Source organism: Hipposideros armiger, unplaced genomic scaffold (genome assembly GCF_001890085.2).
Source record: "Hipposideros armiger isolate ML-2016 unplaced genomic scaffold, ASM189008v1 scaffold_93, whole genome shotgun sequence".
Classification (NCBI taxonomy): Eukaryota; Metazoa; Chordata; class Mammalia; order Chiroptera; family Hipposideridae; genus Hipposideros; species Hipposideros armiger.
The window spans coordinates 3137206-3150530 of NW_017731443.1; the positions used below are offsets into that span (position 1 = coordinate 3137206).

A 13325-nucleotide genomic window follows, 5' to 3' on the forward strand; every position below is an offset into this window, starting at 1 on the left:
CAGGACTCACCTCAGATCTGAGCTCCTTGGCCTGTACCGTTCCTGCATTTTTTCTTGCTCTTCCTCTCTCCTGCCATTTCTCTAGGGGTTTCTGTTCCACCTGACTTTGTTCTGGTTGGCTCTGGGCCAAGGAAACTTGCTGGGGATTAGATCTAAAGCTCAGTAACCCCAAACGGCCCCAGAGGTCCTTGATCCCATGCACTTGGCCCAGAACGGGCTCCCCAGGGTGCCAGGCTCAGCTTCCCTAGGTAACATTTGCGGCCCGGCTGAGGTGGGACCCCTCAGTCCACATTGTTACCGCCAGAGGGCGCCAGCTATTGCCCAGGTGAAGGCGAGGGGAGGTCCCCTTGGCGGCTTCCGGAGAAACAGCCTGGGCTCCCGCGTCTGGAAACTGCCCCCTCCTGGGTCCAGGGAGCCCCTGTCGCCTCCTCATGTCTACCTCAACTAAGATCTTGCTGCCCCTTCCTCCCCAGTTCCTGCTTTGCTCAGGGAGTCAGATTTCCGCGGTGTGGGTGTCAGGAAGCCTGGGGTCTCCTTGCTGACCTCCTGCCTGGTTCTGCTCTGCCCTCCCCCAGCAACACTCACATGTGCTAGCCTCACCTCCTTTAGCCCTCGCAGGGCCACAGTGCTGAGGCAGTGCCAAGCACCAGATTGTCACCTCTGTCACCTTCTCGCGGCCTCTTTACAACCCTGAGTGGGAGTGTGGGCCAGTCCAGGGGATTACTAAGTGGGCCCAGAGTGGGGGAGGGCAGCGCTCTGGGTCACACAGCCAGCCAGTGGGCTCTGCGGGGAGGGACGGAGGAATTGCATTCTTGTCTAGGCAGGATTGAGGGAATTGCGGGGGCCCTGGAGGGAGCTCCCCAAGCTCCTTCCAAGCTGTAAGACCATCTCCATCCCTTCTTCACCTCTCGCCAGGCCTTCAGTCCAGGAGAGCACCTCCCCCCAACTGCTCAGCCAGGTTTCTGCTTAGATCCTGCCACCCTCCCTCCCCCACCCCAGGGCTGCCTGCCTGCCTCCCTCCCCAAGCTTAGCCCCTTGGCTGTGGCCACTGAGGGCCTGGCCAGGGTCCCAGGCACCACACCACAGCGGCCAGAGCTCGGGACAGTCCCAGTCTGTCTGGCATGGATGCGGGTTCAGGATTGGTTGGAGCTGCCCTTGCCTTTGGGAGGAGGGAGCTGTGAGGGGAGGGCCGGTGGCTCCCTCAAGGTCACCCTCCTTTTCTCTCCCAGCATCCCTGTTCAACCTTTGTCCCTTTGCCTCACCTTGAGGAGGGAGGAGGCAAGTTGCCCAACAGAGGGAGGACCGAGGAGCTCAAGGAACAGAAAGGCTTTTTGGGCTCCTGGCATTTATTCTTTCAGTAAATAGTGAGTACCTACTGTATGCCAGGCACTGAGAACACAAAGTGAACATGGTGGATACAATCACTGCCCACACCCAGCAAAGAGACAGACAAGAAATAATCACACAAATAGTGTAAACTTGTGTCCCTAGCAGTGTGATAAGGGCCCTTAGTGGGCCTCTGGTCCCAGGAGATCTCAGGGGAAGGAGCCTTATCTGGACTAAGGAGAGAGGCAGCCTTCAGACATGGCCAAGGGTCTCTGTGGAGGCCTGTGTGGGGGCTGAGCAGAGCCTCAGTTTCCTCAACTGGAAAACACAGGAAATAAATGTGTCCCCAATCACAGGATTGCTACAAGGCAGCCTTGCATCCTGGCCCACAGCCCTCAGAGAGAAGGAGCTGTCAACCTCCCTGAGGAAGGGTGAGGGGGAGCTCATCAGTGAAAATGGCGGGGAGGGCCTTCCAGCTCTCACCACGCTCAGAGGTGGCCTCAGGGAGGTAAGGGACCCCAGTTCTAGGGCTGAGCTCCAGAGCTCTGCTGGCCCCTCTGCTGCCTAAGGCTGAAGGGGAGGAGGGACTGGTTCCAGGCTGCCTCTCCTCTCCCCTCCCACACCCCCTTGTTTCTGGCCACGTGGCACCTCTGCACCCCTGGCCTGGGGGGGAGGGAGGATGATTCCTGATCTGGGGGCTAGGGGAACCAGGGAAAAGTGGGTGGGACTTGGAGTATCGCTGAGACCAGGTCCCACAGAGCAACCCACTCCACCCCACCCCACAGCCCCAGGGCTGCAGGGAGGGGGTGCTGTCTCTTTAAGAGCCTTCAGGCTGCCGGGAGCAGATGGCCAGGCCGGCCGGGCCCCTTGTCCTTTGTGTGGCTTTGCACAAAAGAGGGGGCCAGCTGGGGAGGGGCAGCTGCAGCAGGTGGGAGGGTGGGGCCTTGCCCCTCTCCCTGCTAACCCGGCTCCATTGCCCCTTGGGGAGATTTTCTCACTAGGCATACCCCTTCTCTCTGGATACTGTGGCCCCTACAGTCACCCCCAAACTCTTAGGATACCCTGCCCGTGTTGTGTCCCACCTCCGAGGCAGAAGCTTCATTACACCAGGGCCTAGGGACTCTCCCCTCCAACTTCAAGGAATAAACCTCCCCCTCCTCCCCCACCCCTCAGAGCAGAATCTTCTTCTGGCCCTGAGCTCCAGACTCTAGGGAGATGGGAGAGCAGAATTAGGTTCTTAGGGTGATGGTGGTGGTGGTGGGGGGTATGCTGGGGGAGGAGGGACCCCAGGGGCTGGGGGTACCTGGGGCAGCACTGGATGGAGGAGGGCGGCCAGAAAAGGTATGATGCTGTGGCCTGGGAATGATGGGTTGGGCCCTGGACCCTATGAGTATGGAAAGGAGGCAAGGGTGGGACTGTGGGGCACCCAACTGAGGCTCTGCCTAATGGGTGGTCGGTATGGGCGAGATGGAAATCTCCATCATAGGAGAGGGTTGTGTGCAGTGATGGCTGCCTTCCAGGCAGGAGGGGACAGAGATGACAGCTTTCCTAAAGATCGGAGGTGCTGTGGGCACGGTGGCTCCCTGCCATTCAGGAGGGGTCAGGGTGGGGAGGCTCTTTTCATCTTGTAACAGACCCCCTTAGCTCGGATCTAACGTTGGCCCATTCATTCTCCTCCTTTGTCCAGACCTCCCCACCCTGGGGCTTGGTGCCCAATCCATGATTTAAGAGGAGGAAAAAGGCCCTGTAGCTCTGGCTTGAGGTGTGGCGGGCAACGTGGCTGCGGGCTGGGTGGCCCCAGGGTGGCCCCATGTGGCCCGACAGCGCCGCAGCTGGGTGGGGTCGTGGCTGATTTTGCCCGGCAGCCCCCAGGAGCTCCCAGGACCAGGAGGCCTTAGCCGGGACTTGCATGGACCACAGGACCCCGGCCGGCCCGCCGCAGGCAGCGGGTGGGGGCGGGGATCCCTGGCTGGGCCCTGGGTTGCTTCTAAATTTAGGAATCTGATTACAGAGTGGCCGAGGAAGGGAAGGGAGAGGACCGTGCGAGTGCAGGCTCGACTCAGTCTGGGCACAGCGGGTGTGCCCGGGTGGAGGTGTGTCTAGGAGTCTGGGGCTCCAGGTGGGAGGGGCTGCGGCGGGGGCTAGGGCTTATGTGAGCTGCCGCACGTGCCCGGGGCCGCAGGGACGGGCACCCGCGCAGCTCGCCGGCTCAGAGCCACCGCCGGTGTGTGTGCTGGTTCTTTGTGTGCCTGGCAGGGTGGCTGGGTCTGGCTTGGAAAGTCTCTACCCACCCCCTCCCCCATCTCCGTCTGTGCCGCTCTACCCGCTTCCCGGTCTGTCACTCTGCCCGTGCTTGTCCTGGGGGAGGGGGATCCTGCTCCCAGCTGGGGTGATAGTGAACCCAGTGGGGAGGAGACCCAGCTCCTCCCTCTCCATGCAGTCCAGACCTTCCTTCCCCTACACTTCCCATTCCCCATCCCTCCCCTCAGCCCCTTATGTCACTGTTTTGAGGTGCACACTGCAGCAGTTAAAGGGAACGGGGTGACCCCTGGGGACCCGCAGATGCACTAGAAGCTAGGCTTTGGCCCGGTAGCTCTTGGAGAAATTCATTCCTCGCTTGTCCGGCCTCCCATCCGCTCTGGCCCCCAAGGGCGCCTGAAGGGGGGGGTCCCCCTGCGGAAGGGGGGGCGGGGAGTTCCTTGGCAGGAAGGGAAATGGAAGGAAAAGCTGGGCTCCACCCGGGCGGGCGGGCAGACGGCCTCAGGGCCCCCAGGGCAGGCGGCAGTAACCCGAGCCCACTGGTGTGTGGGGCCGGTGTGCGCGTGGGTGGGGCTGACCCCCAGCTACTGAGGGGGGGCAACGGGGTCTCCCCCCAGGGGCAAGTCTGGGAGCCCCGGGGGCCCGTAGAGGGAAGCGCTCTCCACCCGGGTCCTGACCCCACCCCCTGGAGGTCTAGCCCCGGCCCCCAGGCCCCGCCCCCCGGGCCCTCCCTTCCACCCCAGGGCCAGATGTTCAGCTGGCGGAGGCATCGGCTGGGGGAGGGGTGCTGAGGCCGCAGCCGGTACTACTTCCCTGCCAGCAGCTTCATTGTGTGCGCGAGGAGCGAGCGGCGGCGGAGAGCGGGCGGGCGAGCAAGCAGCAGCCCGAGCGCGCCGGGGAGAGGGAGAGCGAGCGCACCGGGGAGGGTGCGAGGCGGCGCCCGCGGCTACGCTCCGCCCGCCTCGCGGCAACTCTGCCCCAGCACCGCGCGCCGTGCGCGCCGTCCTGCCACCACCGCTACCGCCCGGGCCCCGCCGGCTGCCGTCGCAGGCAGGGGTCTGGTCGGAACAGGGGTCTCCGCCCGGGGATTGGGGCATCCCGGTGTAGCGGAAAGGCACGGAACCTGGGGGGGGGGCGCCAATTGCGCTGCAGCGCCCGCCCACTGAACTGCGTGGGCAGGAGGGCGGTGGGGCTCCCGCGCGCCCCGAGGGCAGGGCGCCTCGACTTCTCCAGGGGAGCCCCAATCCTGGAGAGCGCACAGAGCGAGCGCGGCCACCCCCACCCCAGCCACACCGGACCTTGCGCTCATCCTCCGCGTACCCCACTTCTACACAAACTTTTCCGAGCCCTCGCCCGTGGGGGTCGCGGAGAGCGCGGGGCTGCCCTCTGGGCTCCCGCCCCTACGGACCCTAGCCTCGCTGACCTCCTGCCTCTCGTAGCCTCAGTGGCGACCTCTCCAGGCCGGGCCAGGCACGGCACTTGAGGCGAGCGCGGCAACCCCCGGTTGCTCTCCGAAGGCTCCTGCGCCCCCCGGGGCAGCCGGGCGGGGTAATGCCCTCGGTGATGGAAAAGCCGAGCGCGGGCTCCGGGATCCTGTCCCGAAGTCGGGCCAAGACGGCGCCCAATGGTGGACAGCCCCACTCGGAGGATGACAGCAGCGAGGAGGAGCACTCGCACGGTGAGCCCCGCGGCCTAGGGTTAAAGGCGCACGGGCCAGGGGGCGCGGGATGGGCGGGCGGGGCGGGGTGGGGAGGAGTTGCCGACCACCGGCGTATTATACCAATGGTTCCTGTCCGCCCTGGATTGGAGCCTGTGCCTTGCTTCTCCCCGAGCCTGGGGCTGCCGGCACGGGGAATCTGGAGACTGAGCCCCTAGCTGCGGCGAAGGCGGTCCTGCCCGCCGCGCCCTACTCAGTCCCTGAGGGACTCGGGTGTCCCTGCCCTCCACAGATTGGACCCCTCATACCTTGCCACCTTGCAGGGGAATGAGGTCTGGCTGGGGCAGGGGCTGGAAAGACACCTCCACGCCGAGCTATGAGGCTCATATGTGGGGAGGAGCCTTGGATTCCCTGCAGGGCTGCAGTCCAGGTCTAGGGGCAGCCCTCCAACCTCCCCCCACCCCCCAGTCAGAACAAAGGGCTCTGCCTGCCCTGGGCTCTAAAACTGGCCCCTTGTCCTCTGCCCCCCCACCCACAGGCCCCCATAGTCTGTGACTAGGCAGGGTCTCTTCCAGTTCCTTCTATGGCTGAGGGTAACTGAGGGAGAAGATGAGGGAAAAGTGAGCCTCCTGGAAGGTGGGGGCCCTGGGTGCTCAGGAAGGAGAACTCCAGACCAGCCACCTCCCCCGCCACATCCTCCCATCCCCTCTCCCTCCCTCCTTCCCCGGAGTCCTGACTGCCTCCCCCTGGCTCCACAGACAGCATGATCCGTGTTGGAACCAATTACCAGGCCGTAATTCCGGAGTGCAAGCCTGGTGAGTGGCAGGACAGGCTGTGAAGGGAGGGGAGTGCAGGGCCCATGGCTTGGCCCTGAGCCCCACCTGGGGGAGCCCTTGGCTGGTGCCCACTGGAAGGACAGGCGGGCGGGGGTGGGTGGCCCCATGGCATGGTTAGTTTTCCTGCTCTGCCTTCCTGTCTGGGTCTCTGCCCCTCCCTCCCTCTGGGCCTCACCTCGCAGGCCCCCCCATCCCCTGCCGCCCTCTGGCCATGGGTCCAGGCCAGCGCCACCAGGCTGATCCTAGTGTCTCCCCTCCTTTGCTCCTCTGCCTTTCAGAGAGCCCTGCTCGTTACAGCAACAAGGAGCTGAAGGGGATGCTGGTGTGGTCGCCCAACCACTGTGTGTCGGATGCCAAGCGTGAGTGGGTGGGACCCCAGGTTCATGCACACCCTTGGGAGCTGGGGGCTTGGGTTCATGCCATCCAACGGCCAACTCTCCTCAGAAGTGGGCTGGAGGCTAAGGTGTGGGTTTAATCCCTACCCTGGGGCTCAGGCTGCGGGGAGCATACCTCTGTTCAGGCAGGCCTGGGTTAGGAATTGTAACCCCTCCTCCAAGACCTGGCTCCTCCCACCCTTGCAGTTGACAAGTACATTGCAATGGCCAAGGAGAAACATGGCTACAACATTGAGCAGGTGAGCCTTGGCCCCATAGGGGTTTGGGGTTCAGAATGGACAGAGCCGGGGGTGGCTGAGCCTGAGTTGTCCCTTCTCCTGGGCCAGGCACTGGGCATGCTCCTGTGGCATAAGCACGACGTGGAGAAGTCACTGGCTGACCTGGCCAACTTCACCCCATTCCCCGACGAGTGGACAGTCGAAGACAAGGTGCTGTTTGAACAGGCCTTTGGCTTCCATGGCAAGTGCTTCCAGCGGATCCAGCAGATGGTAAAGCCCTCCACCCCAGCCATCGCTCCTCAGCCCCTCCTTTCTGACGAGCCTGCCCGGGGCCCAGACTCTTGGGTGGCCCCAGCCTCTGGCGTTGCCCCTCCAGCTGCCTGACAAGCTGATCCCCAGCCTGGTGAAGTATTACTACTCTTGGAAGAAGACTCGCAGTCGGACCAGCGTGATGGACAGACAGGCTCGGCGGCTGGGGGGCCGAAAGGACAAAGAAGAGAGGTGGGGGTCCAGGGGGGAGATAAGTGGGTGGGGGCAAGCCAGGCTTGCGCAGGGCCAGGTGGAGGGGGAGAACTGGCCCCTTCCTCACTCCCTCCCTGTCCCCTGTATCATCAGTGATGAGCTTGAAGAGGGACGAGGAGCAGTAAGTGAGGGGGAGCCGGATGCTGGAGACCCCAAGAGAGAGGTGAGGTGCTAGAGCTGCTCTGGCCCGCCCGCCCTCTCTTTGGGCTTTTGCACCACTCTTCCCCTTCTTTTTTCTCTGGCAGCCTCTGCCCTCTCGGCCCCTGAATGCCCGCCCAGGCCCTGGGAAGAAGGAGGCCCAGGGGTCTCAGTACCGCCACCACCCACTTCGAACCCGGCGGCGCCCACCCAAGGGCATGTACCTGAGCCCGGAGGGCCTCACTGCCGTGTCAGGAAGCCCGGACCTTGCCAACCTCACTCTTCGAGGCCTTGACTCCCAGCTTATCTCCCTCAAGCGCCAGGTGAGGGCCTGAGAAAAGAAGGGGCCATGCAGAGGGGGCAGTCAGCAGCTGGGAGCTAGGACTGGGGGCAGCTGAGGTGTAAAAGAGACGGTGCAGATGCCAAGCCTGCCTCTGCCCCTGCCCCATCCCCTGGGCTTCTGGGTAACTTGGCATTTTTTTCTGGGCCTTAAAAAAAACAACTGGTCTGTGACAAGGGGTGAACTACAGTGTCTCCCCTACTGAGTGGCTGTGAGGGCTAAATGAGCTAGATGATGAGATGGTGGGTGGCAAAGAGCTTTCTTGGGAAGTGGCACTTGGTGTCTGCCGAAATAGGACCCTGGCGAGGCTGGTATTGACAGCCTCCCTGGCAGAGAGTTTGATGTTCCTTCATTTCCTGACCTCCCCAGGTGCAAAGCATGAAGCAGACCAATAGCAGCCTCCGCCAAGCCCTGGAGGGTGGTATTGATCCCCTACGCCCTCCTGAGGTAAGGCTTCTCTTGAGTTGGGGTTCAGGAAGGGGTTCTCTCTGGAGGCAGAGCAGAAAGGGGAGTTCTGCTTGGAGAGCAGGGCCTCCATTTCCGTATTTTCGAGTGTAAAGGATCTATTCTTTGCTCTCCAGGCCAACATTAAGTTCAACTCCCGCTGGACCACAGATGAGCAGCTTCTGGCTGTACAAGGTGGGTTAGACTATGAGGAGAACAGAGAGCCCCAGGAACCTCCCCACCCTCCAAAGAGCTGGGGGCAGAGGGAAAGGATCAGGAAGTAACTAGTTCTAAGGGGTATTCACACTCTGCTGCCCTTTTGACCCTTGCAGCCATCCGTAGGTATGGCAAAGACTTTGGGGCTATTGCAGAGGTGATTGGGAACAAGACTCTGACCCAGGTGAAGACCTTCTTTGTGAGCTACCGGCGCCGCTTCAATCTGGAGGAGGTGCTGCAGGAATGGGAGGCGGAGCAGGATGGGGCCCCTGGAGCCCCGGTCCCCATGGAGGAGGCTAGGAGAGGGGCTCCCTTGCCAGCCCCAGCCCTAGAGGAAGATGATGAGGTGAGAAGGGATGAGAGAAACCCTTCAGAGAAGAGAGCAGAGGAACCGCCTCCATCCTTAGGCTGCGCTAAGGGTGTGGTGGAGCCTGGTTTCTCACGCTTCTCTCTCCTCTCAGGTCCAGATTACATCCGTCTCAACATCTGTGCCCAGATCGGTGCCCCCTGCGCCACCCCCCCCTCCGCCTCCCACCTCGCTGTCGCAGCCACCTCCACTGCTGAGGCCTCCTTTGCCCACGGCTCCCACCCTGCTTCGCCAGCCACCCCCACTACAGCAGGGCCGCTTCCTCCAGCCCCGGCTGTCCCCCAACCAGCCCCCACCACCTCTCATCCGCCCTGCCCTTGCTGCCTCCCGCCACAGTGCTCGCCCCGGCCCTCAGCCCCCACCCACCCTGATTGGAGCCCCTCTGGAGCCTCCAGCGCCCTCACTCTGAGCCCTGAGGCCCTCCAACCAGAGGCTCCAGAAAGCCTTCGCTGGATATCTTCGGGCAGGTCTGGATTCACTGAGGACAGAAGGGACTAGAGCTTTTGCCGGGTCTTTCGAAGACGAGAGCTGCTGACGGGCACAGCCTGGACCTGTGGGTTCTGCCGGTGTTTCTGGCAGCTGAGCCCATCTCTGCCCCCACCCCAGCCAGGCGCTGGGACTCAGGGGCCTTCTGAGCTGGCCTGAGAGGACCTTCTCTTCCTGGATTGGACTGGAATGGCTGCCTCCTAGTCTGCTGGGGTTTGGCCTTTGGGCCCTGCCTTTTGTGTAGAGGGGGTAGTGACTGTAGCTTGGGGGGTAGGGGAGGACACTTTGGCCTGTTGGCTGTTCCTCCTCTTTCCCTTCTTTTAGCAATAAGTCTGGGGTGAAGTGGGGAGGGGGCTGGAGGGGGAGGTGGGCAGAAAAGTGCCCTGGGGCTTGACAGCAGCAGAGACGAGAGGGGCAGCTGTCTTCTGGCTGTGTGGGAAGTGCTGAGGAGCTGTGAAGGTGCCCAGTGCCCACCGCCCAAAAGCTTAGAGGGTCGAGGGTCAGGGGAACATATGCAGACATGGGTTTATTTTTCAATGTTTTTAAAAAATAAAACCTTCCAAGCTCACTGAGTCAGACCTTTGGCTTTGCTTCCTGACTGTGCCATGAGGGTGGGAGGGTGTGCCCGCCTGCCCAGCACTGGCTTTTCCCCTGGCCCCAAACGAATCCATTCTTTCCTGCAAGGAAGGTGGCGGGGCGACATCTTGCCCCTGGGGCCTGGGCACCTGCCTGGTTGGGAGAAGAAAGGAGGAGGCAACTCAGATTCCAAACATTCTCTTTATTACGTGTTTGATCCAGAGGAGAAACTAAGTGCAGGGGGGGGGCTGGGTGGGGAGGGGCCACCTTGCCTGGGAGCCCCCCCCACCCTGGCCACCACCCCCTTTGGGAGCCAAGCCATGCCCTCCCAGCCCCTCGAGCACCCGGGCTGTTCCATAGGGCGGGAAGGGGGGAGGGAGGGCAGGAGGAGCCCTTGGTCAGAGCGGAGCCCGAAGTCGGGCTTGGGGCAGGGGGCTGAGGTTGGCAAGACCCCTTCCTGGGACCCAAGGGCTCGACTTGCCACGGAGCCTGGCCTGGGTGTGGGGGTGATGAATAGGGGTGGGGTCATCATAAATCAAAAAAAAAAATAAAATAATAAAATAAAAAATAAAACCCATCACAAAAAAATGTACAACTCAGGTAAGGGCAGGGCCAGCCTCTGTGCAGGACCCCTTCCCCAATTTCTCAAGAACAGACACAGCAGAGAAATAAATTAAGGGATGCAGCGGCCGCCACCAGCCAAGCGCCCATAACCAGCCACTCCCACACTGGCCACGGAGGTTGGCAAGCTGGGAGTCACTTGGCCTATCTGTGCCCCCACCCCTTTGGAGGTGGAGGGCAGAGGCCCCGGCCCTGCTGCCCTATCCAGCCTCCTGCCAGGGGGCCATGGAGGCCCTGGGCAGTGTCTCCTGAGAGGAGGGGCGACAGTGTCAGGAAGAAAAGGCAAGGCCGAGAGATGAGTGGTGAGGGAAGTCAACTGCTATGGAACTAGCTGGTGCCCAGATTAATGCCAATGATGGGGAGCAGTGAGGAGGGAAGAGGACCGGCGAGGGCGGCTGTGCTTTCAGACAAAGGCTCTCCCATAATGGAGACTGCCCAGCGTCCCGTCCCTGTTCAGAGACTAGCAGCCCAGGGGGCCCCCTGGGGGCCCAGGAGCCCATCTGCCCTGCAGTCCCCTCCCCTCTCCCAGCCCTGGGGTCAGCCCCGCCTTCTACCTGGGAGGGGGTGGGAGAAGATGGCACAGACTTTTGAGGAGGGGAACAAAAGTCCCCACAGCAGCTTGTGGAAGGAAATGCCCAGCTCTGGGGAAGGGGGGCAGAGGGCAGTGTGGAGGGCGGCCGGGCCCCATGCCTCGCCGCCAGCCCATCCGCCCACCTCAGGGCTGCGCAGCACCCCCGCCCCCGCCCCCGCCCCCCAGGCTCCAGCCCAGGGGCCTGAGGTCAGGGGAAGGCCACCTCTGGTGGTTTGCTTGGAGGGGAGGGAGGGGAGAAGAGGGGAGAAGCCCAAAGTGGGCCTGGCGGAGGGCCTGACAGGGAACTCCACCACTCTTGCCTGAGAGTGTTCCAGCCCTGAGCCACCCTCCCGGGAAACCCCACAGATCCAGTCTCGACTGTCCCAATGGGGCAGGGAGGAAAGGTGGCCGCTGGGATTTTTTTTTTCTTTTTTCTTTTTGGTAATAAAAAATTTCTTGGTTTAGGCGAAATACTCTGTGCAACCGCAGTACCGAGGGGGAGCCCTGCCCCCCCACCCTCTCTCCCCTTCCTTTGCCTCCTGTGGGAGAGAGGGGCAAGGGGAGGTATCTGGGCAGGGGTAGATGTGGGGGGAAAGAACCATCTCCCATCCCCACAAACATGGAAGAAAAACTGAGCAGGGCGGGCAGGGAGAAATGCCAGCAGGGGAGACGCGCCAATCCATCTCTGCAGTCTCGCCCGGGCGGGTTGGAGCGGCGGCCCCAGCAGCTAAGTCCAGCGGGCCCGCCTCCGTCGCCCCCCACTCCTGGCAGCCTGTTAAAGCTTCAGCTCGTTGGCTATTTTGGAGGCAATGTTTTTGAAGGCCATGGAGGTGCCCGATATCCGCTTAAACCGAACCCCGTTGAGAGACAGCCGCGGCAGTTTGCACACCTCCATCTCCCACTGCACGAAGTTCTCGTGGCCGGGCGTGCCATGCATGCAGAGCAGCATGTACTTCTCGTGCAGCTCGCTCTGGCAGCTGTTGGCGTCCAGCACCTTGCGGATCTCCCGCATCATCTCGTTGGGCTCCATGGAGCTCGTGGTCTTCATGCTCCACGTGAAGCGGAGCGAGCGTGGCTTGGCCTCCCGGAACTCTTCCTTTTCTTTCTCGTTGCCTCCACCGCCCACCACGTGAGGTCTGCGGAAGGGCAGAGGTGGTGTCAGCGAGGCCCGAGGCACCCCACCCACGGGAAGCCACCCTGGCACATGGACCCTGAGACCAGAGAGGAGAGCGGGAGGGTGCCCAGGAGGCAACCAGGCTGGCAGAGGGAACGTTAGGTCCGGTCCGGTCCGGTCCGGGGAGCAGAGGGTGAGGTGAGCAGTCCTGCACCTCAGTCTCTCAGGGCAGATAAGCTGAGAAGCCAGCCCCTGGTGGGGGTGGGGCTGACAGTTCCATGCTTTCCTCTGAAGAGGGTCGGGGTATCAGGGAAGAAAGGGGAGCACGTGCTCAACAGCCCTGAGCAGTTCACAGGCTGGACAGAAGCTGCTGCCCAGGCACAAACAGGTGCGCCCAGGGCTCCTGCTTCCACAGTACCCGAGATCTGAGGACAAGGGCCCACACCTACTGAGCTGGGGTGTGGGGACTCTGAAGGAAGGGAGACCCCCAAGAGGGTGGCGACAGGGCAGAAACACCCGAGGAAGAGCCAGGTGGCAGAAGGAGGAGAGGAGCAGGAGGTGCGTGGCAAGCCCGGTGGCCTGGGCAGGGCCGGTGTTGGCTCCAGCCCTCTCACCTGAGCGTCTCCACTCGGTCTTTGCTCTCAGGTTCATTCAGGTTCCTCAAAAAACAGAGCGAGGGAGAGTTTAGTGCTGGGACCTCTCGCTCCTTCAGCTGCCGCAGACCCAAGTAAGGGCGATCCAGGGAGGCGCCATCAGTGGGTGAGCGGGACCCAAGCCCAAAGGCCAGTTGCCTATCACCTGGCAGGCCGACGTGGCTCTGCGGCACCTCACACTAGCAGCTCAACTGTCCCTTTCCAACAGGGAGCCCAGCACCGGGGCCTGTCCCTCCCCCCACTCTCTGAGATCTGTGCTGGGGAGGAAAAGGGTGTGGGTGTGCAGGCACACGCATGGAGCACAGTCACAGCATGAGGCAGTGTCCTCAGCAGCCCAGCCAGGGCTCCCGCTGTGAGTGGGTCGTCTGTGCCACTGTACCAGGTCTTAGAACCGGTAGTTCTCTTGGACGGAGGGGGGTGGGGATAGAGGCCTCTCTCAGGAGGCTCAAAGGGCCAAGCTCTGGAACTGCTTTGATATGCCTGGGAATGGGTGGGGTGAAGGGCCCTGGGGCCGCCTGCTCGCCTCCCCCATGCTTTGATAGCTCCCCTGCCTGCCAGGCTGCCAGGCCATCTGCTTGTACAGAAG

The 13325-nt window shown here is 62.5% G+C and overlaps 2 protein-coding genes across 9 annotated transcripts in view; one reads left to right on the forward strand and one right to left on the reverse strand.

The window, feature by feature from the left end:
* The first annotated feature begins 4394 nt into the window (after window positions 1–4394).
* On the forward strand, window positions 4395–9776 carry RCOR2 (REST corepressor 2). Of its 2 annotated transcripts, XM_019645133.1 has the most exons (12): window positions 4395–5263; window positions 6001–6057; window positions 6357–6437; window positions 6660–6712; window positions 6800–6961; window positions 7068–7192; window positions 7307–7376; window positions 7459–7674; window positions 8061–8138; window positions 8273–8330; window positions 8468–8697; window positions 8813–9776. In XM_019645133.1, exons 1-12 carry the CDS (start codon window positions 5137–5139, stop codon window positions 9125–9127), a joined length of 1572 nt encoding a protein of 523 aa, XP_019500678.1. In that variant the 5' UTR covers window positions 4395–5136; the 3' UTR covers window positions 9128–9776. The 2 variants fall into 2 exon arrangements, with proteins under 2 accessions (XP_019500678.1, XP_019500679.1); XM_019645134.1 differs by lacking the exon at window positions 8468–8697 and having other exon boundaries at window positions 4425–5263; window positions 8813–9772.
* Window positions 9777–9962: 186 nt separating this feature from the next.
* The window catches only part of MARK2 (microtubule affinity regulating kinase 2), a 54483-nt gene continuing 51120 nt past the window's right edge, over window positions 9963–13325 (reverse strand). For all 7 annotated transcript variants that reach the window (XM_019645356.1, XM_019645361.1, XM_019645360.1 and 4 more), the window contains 2 exons: window positions 12701–12745; window positions 9963–12108 (listed from right to left, as the gene is read on the reverse strand). In XM_019645356.1, coding sequence (XP_019500901.1) covers window positions 11748–12108; window positions 12701–12745 — 406 coding nt within the window. In that variant the 3' untranslated portion in view covers window positions 9963–11747. The remainder of the gene's footprint in view (window positions 12109–12700; window positions 12746–13325) is intronic.

What these genes read in the sequence shown, in the direction of transcription:
- RCOR2 (XM_019645133.1), top strand. Translation starts at nt 5,137, where the DNA reads ATGCCCTCGGTGATGGAAAAGCCGAGCGCGGGCTCCGGGATCCTGTCC. An exon ending in CTGGAGACCCCAAGAGAGAG is followed by an intron (nt 7,377 to 7,458) that starts GTGAGGTGCTAG and finishes TTTCTCTGGCAG; the next exon opens with CCTCTGCCCTCTCGGCCCCT. An exon ending in ATCCCCTACGCCCTCCTGAG is followed by an intron (nt 8,139 to 8,272) that starts GTAAGGCTTCTC and finishes TTTGCTCTCCAG; the next exon opens with GCCAACATTAAGTTCAACTC.